This window comes from Capricornis sumatraensis, chromosome 19, assembly GCF_032405125.1.
Source record: "Capricornis sumatraensis isolate serow.1 chromosome 19, serow.2, whole genome shotgun sequence".
NCBI lineage: Eukaryota > Metazoa > Chordata > Mammalia > Artiodactyla > Bovidae > Capricornis > Capricornis sumatraensis.
In genome coordinates, this window is record NC_091087.1 from 32,246,356 (window position 1) to 32,252,355 (window position 6,000).

Consider the following 6,000-nt stretch of genomic DNA (forward strand, 5'->3'; position numbering starts at 1 on the left):
CAAGCCCCTTTTATAAAATGGTGTCATACAGTCAGCCCTCCACGTCCACAGGGGCCAATTGTATATACAGAAAAGTACACATAGTTATAAGTGTATGACTTCCTTTTCGTATACTGTGGACTCGGTTGTGTAACCAGCAGCCTGATGAAGGATTCGTGCATTACAGCACCCCAGACATCCAGCGTGATCTTTTCTGGCCTCTTTCCCCCCAAGGTGGCCATTGTCCCGATCTTCCACTGCTTGTACTGGTTCAGCCTGTGTTCCTATTACTCTTTTTATCTGAAGTATGCAATAAGATGGCTTTGTGAGCCTTGGCTTCCACACATACTGCCTTTGCATGAAGACTTTTCTCTTATAACCTGGACCTCTGACTTGAGCTTTTAAAACTCTTCTGTGTAGCCTCACCACTTCCTGACAAAATCAGTGTTTCCTGTCCTCCTCCACTTCATCTCAAGCACAACTCTCCTGCTGCAGGTGCTGTTCTGAATCGTCCCTGTTTACTTGTCTTCTCATGACTAGAAGCTCCTTGAGGGTGTCTCAGTGCCTGGCACAGATTATGGGACAGACAGAATTATCATATTTTAAATATCCACATAGGACGTTACAGGAATTTCCCAGCAACAAGACAGAGGCTAACAAGGAGTAAAGGCTCATTCCCCTCAAGTTTCTAAAATCCACACATTCTTTAACACCAGTTCCCAAGCCATGTGTCCTTTTTAGAAGCTCTTCTACAGCCAAGGCCCAGTTATCTGACATCCTCCCATCCTCACTGTGGTGAATGCATTTTCTGACCACGTGTTTCAAGCCATGTTTGGTGGTTAGAGATGGCAGAGAAAAATGACAACAGAAAGAAGTAGAAGCCTGCTGTGCTGTTCCTAAGGGCTTCATATTATTTTCTAGGAAACTTTTTTCCAGTTGATGTAACTTAAATTTAACTTTTCTTTTAAAAATTACAGATCATTGAATATGAAAAAAAACAAACACTGGGACAAAACGATACTGGATTCAGTTGTGATGGAACTGCTAACACATTCAGAGTCATGTTCAAAGAACCCATAGAGATCCTGCCCAACTTGTGCTACGTGGCATGCGCAACACTCAAAGTAAGAGTCTTCCCGAATGTTCTACTTGGTGAGCTATGGGGCCTGGGGTTTCATCCTTCATGCTGCAGAGCACGTGTTTCAATAGCAGCTGAGAATCATTCAAAATACATCCTTGGCGGAAGCAGGGAAGGCAGGAAGCTGGGAGCTAAATTGTACCACGGCTTTGAGAAAAGCAGTCCCTCTCAGCACAGCTCTGCTTGGGAAGAAATGGTTAGTTCTCCACAAGAATCTAGTAGCCCCTTTGAGCAGGAGATTGCAAGTTTAATAGAAGATAAAACAGTTTTTCTTAAAACCATTTCACTGTTCTCTAATACCCGAGCTCTGCGTTCAGTATTTTTAGTCATTAATTAGCTTGTAGCAGAAACAACATTTTTCAGTAAATGACTTGGCATGCATTTTTATCCAAGAGCTATAAAGAAATAAAGTAGATCGTTAATCTAATTGAAATGCCACGTCCAGTTGAGTGCTTATTAAATAAAATTACTAATGAACCGTTTGCTCTCATTTAGGGTCCAGATTCCCACTATGGCACAAAAGGACTGAAGAAAGTGGTGCATGAAACACCTACTGCTAGCAAGACTGTCTTTTTCTTTTTTAGTTCTCCTGGCAATAATAATGGCACTTCAATAGAAGATGGGCAAATACCAGAAATAATATTTTATACCTAATTCAGCTTTATAACATCCAGCTGAACAATACCTAATTCAGCGTTACAATACATCCTGGCTAAACAGTACCATGCAGTCTAGTCTCAACAGCATAAAGAACTGGTCACAAAAAAGAGATTGAGTGTTATGAATATTTATAACTGTAAGATAAGAGACATTTTGGTTTCTTAGGTAAATAAATGTGACTTAAATCTCTGCATGATTTAACGGGTGATTTCCATTTTCTTATAACCTTAAGGGAAAAAAGAATGGGTTTAATTGTTTTAAAAAAAACAGCTATTTCAGCTTTATCTTGTATAATTTCTTAGATCAGCTGACTCATGATATTTCAGCAGTTTTATAATTGAAAGATTCTTGTTTTATGTAGCTTGTTTGTGTTTTTTGTTTGTTTTTGTTTGAACTATTTTGAAGGTTACATAAGATGAGGTAGGTCAGTATTTCCACAGAATTCCTACTAAAGTTAATTTTCAGAAAATGAAGAAAGCTGACTTCATCCTTGGAGTTTTGAAATATCTGGTTGTTAGTATTTGGCATAGTGCTAGAAATAGGCTTAACAAATGCCTCAGAAAATTTTGAGTGCATTTATAGAAAAAATATTTCATAATAGTCTAGTAATATATTACATAGTACAGTTTTAATCAATAAAATTGAATTTGTACAAATTCACAGTAATCTGTTATGAACAGAGGATCTAAAGATGTACTTTAAGGCTGGATTCTTTATCACTTAATCTTTATCACTTAAAGTTTATAGTATATATAAACTATACCCATCTCTCTGAATGAGGCATGCTGTTGAGAATTCCCAAAATTGAAATGATGATGGTGATGGTGGTGGTGCCTGGCTAAACAGACATCATCAATTCGACATTTGGTGATAATCTTACAAAAGGAGGAATGGAATGAAATACTAACATCTCTAACGACTGCTTTGATATCCAACAGAATCACACCTGCTGGAAAATATACTTTCTGAACACCTACATAGTTCTATCCAAGAAATAAGATTTAATATTTACGGCCTCACTGTCACAGGTGCAGCTGCCTTAGGAGGGAATGGGAAGTATATTGGCAGGATGATATTTATACACTTTTATAAAGCAAAATTTTTATATAAATAACTTTCTTTTTCTTTCCCTTGAAAATGATTATCTCATTAAAAATGTATGTATAATTAAGCTCTATCAAATAGTTGTAGAAGATGTGCAGAAATCATAATTCTTTTTAGTATCAACTTAAAAAGAATTTTTTCTAAATGGTAATTAGGATAAAATTTCCATCCAAAGTAGTATTTCACTTGATATTTTCATGAAGATAGGGAGGTGTGTTGGCAGCAGAGGTCTCTTAAAATGGCTTGAGGAAAAGGGAAATTTTTCCCTCTCTGGTAATATGATCTTAAGACTGTAAACCTCAGTTAACTGGAATAACTCTGAAATGTGTGGTCTGATAAACTGAAGATTAACCAGCAATAACTCTTCAGTTTTGCTGGAAAATACAACTGCAGAAAATACTTCTGCCTTAAAAAGTACAGTATGCCAGAGGTAAGTTAATGTTGTTTGATGCTTGAGGTATTTCAGTTGCCTCCAGTGTGTTACGCTGAATGATTGTAACTGAAAGTAGTCATAGAAGGGACAAGAAATGGAACAGTTTACTGATATGGGACATCCCCTGGAATTATAAATAAATATCTATTATCCTTTTATTTTTTGTTACTTGTCTTTTTTTCTAAAAGTGTTTGCTGGTCAGTTGTGTCTGACCCTTTGTGACCCCATGGACTGTGGCCCACCAGGCTACTCTGTCCAAGAGATTATCCAGGCAAGAATACTGGAATGGGTTGCCAGAGGCACTGTTTTTGAATCAAAGTTCTAGTTAATTGAGGTTTAGCATTATTTTTGTTTATGTGTGTGTACGTGTGCTCAATTGCTCAGTCAGCATCTGACTCCTTGCAGACCCATAGACTGTAGCCCACCAGGCTCCTGTGTCCCCGGGATTCTCCAGGCAAGAATACTGGAGTGGCTTGTCCACTCATCCTCCCCATCCCAGCCTGGTCAGCTCATTGCAGAATAGGCCAAATTTGAGAATTCCTTGGCCTTGATAATAGGCTGGAGTGAGGGGACAGAGCACAAAGTCTCTGGACATTTAAATTTTTTTAAACGCTGGTGCCAAAGAATTTCTGCCCAAAGGGAAAGAAGAACAGGAGAGGGTCAACCGAGCTTTCAGAATAAACAAATCTGGATTTAACAAGAGAAACTTTTTTTTTTTTCCCCAGCATGTCTGTGGACTGCCATCTCTATTTGATGGCCATTTGGAGATCATTTCAAGTCCATTCTGTAATTGTTTTCTTGCTAACCTTCCTTTATGCAGAAAAATGATAATACAGTTAGGATGCTTTCAAAAGTCCCCAGGGAAATTAATTTGTTTACATGATTGTGTATTGTATGGTTAAACCGACAAGGAGAACAGAGGCTTTCTCTATGCTGCACTGAAACCACTGCCCTGCGAGGTCACAGGCAGGCGATACCCAGGGCCCCAGTGAGCTCAACAGGTGCTCTGTTTTTTTTGTTTTGTTTTTGTTTTCTTCACAGTTTTTAAAATTAATTTTTATTGGAGCACAGTTGTTTTACAGTGTTGGGCTAGTTTCTGTTGTACAACAAAATGAATCACCTATACCTATACATATGTGAAAGTGTTAGTGGCTCATTCGTGTCTGACTCTGCGACCCCGTGGACGTCAGGCTCCTTCATTCATGTGATTCTCCAGGCAAGAATACTTGAGTGAGTTGCCATTCCCTTCTCCAGGGCATCTTCCCAATCCAGGGATCGAACCCCAGTCTCCTGGATTGCAGGCAGACTTTTTACTGTCTGAGCCACCAGGGAAGCCCATGTATTTATATATGTGTGTGTATGTGTGTGTATATATATATATATGCCCTTTTTAAAATTTTCCTTAACATTTAGTTCACTACAGAACATTGAGTAGAGTTCCCTGAGCTGTACAGCAGGTTATCTCATTTGTTACCTATTTTATATGGTGTTCAGTCGTTTTAGTTGTGTCCAACTCTTGGAACCCAATGTACTGTAGCCCACCAGTCTCCTCTGTTCATGGGGTTTCCCAGGCAAGAATATGGAGTGGATTGCCATTTCCTTCTCCAGGGGATTTTCCTGACCCAGAGATGGAACCTGGGTCTCCTGCATTGCAGGCAGATTCTTTACCAGCTGAGCCACCCTCTGTTTTATACACAGTATCAGCAGTGTGTATGTACTTAAACCCTGGCCATCCAGATGCACCCTAGAGCCATACTTCTGAGAGTTGCTTCCACATCATCCCTGCAGAGGGACTCTGAGTTTCACCAGCTCAGCTCTCTGCTCTGGAATTTTGGTCATCTTCCCAAGACGTGTGCAGCACAGACTGACACCCCTTCTGTAAGCCACCCCTGCTGCATCCTTGTTGGTCCCCTCATGAACCTCTCTCCATAAACCACTCATGCTTTGTGGCACATAAGTATTATTCCTTCAGCCTGAGGTGAACCTTTATAACACTGAAGCACATGGCACTTAGGAGTCAAAAATAAGTGCACAGGGACTTCCCTGGTAGTCTAGTGGCTAAGACTTCAGCTTCCACTGCCGGAAGTTCAGGCTCCATCCATGTTCAGGGAGCTAAGATCCCACATGTCTCATGGCCAAAAAGTCAAAACACAAAGCAGAAGCAATATTGTAACAAATCTAATGAAGATAGCTGATAAGTTGTGTCCTGACTCTTGAGACCCCTCGATCTGTAGCCTGCCAGACTCCTCTGTCCATGGAATTTCCCAGCCAAGAATACTGGAGTGGGTTGCCATTCTCTTCTCCAGGGGTTCTTCCCAACCCAGGGATTGAACCCAAGTCTGCATCAGCACATGGATTCTTTACCGATGAACAATACCAAAAAAAGAAAATCTGTAAAAAATAAGTGCACAAAATTGAGAGATGATAAACTCACATAAGGGGCTTTCCTGGTAGCATAGTGGTAGAGAATCCTTGCCTGGGAAATCCTGTGGACAGAGAAGCCTGGCGGATTACAGTCCATGGGGTTGCAAAAGAGTCAGATACAACTTAGCAACTAAACAATAAACACGTGAATGATTGGTCTGTATCATCCAATGGTGCACAGTTAATAGAAAATTTCCACTTGACAGCACAGAATCATATATCTTAATTGTCTTTCACATATACCAGGTCTGCATTATCACAG

General features: G+C 39.9%; 1 protein-coding gene across 1 annotated transcript in view; it reads left to right on the forward strand.

Annotated features, from left to right (window-relative positions):
* BTBD1 (BTB domain containing 1) overlaps window positions 1-3,418 on the forward strand; it is a 47,074-nt gene extending 43,656 nt beyond the window's left edge. The window contains exons 7-8 of the mRNA XM_068991080.1: window positions 957-1,103; window positions 1,613-3,418. Of these exons, the coding sequence (XP_068847181.1) occupies window positions 957-1,103; window positions 1,613-1,771 (306 nt within the window). The 3' untranslated portion in view covers window positions 1,772-3,418. The remainder of the gene's footprint in view (window positions 1-956; window positions 1,104-1,612) is intronic.
* The last annotated feature ends 2,582 nt before the right edge of the window (window positions 3,419-6,000 follow it).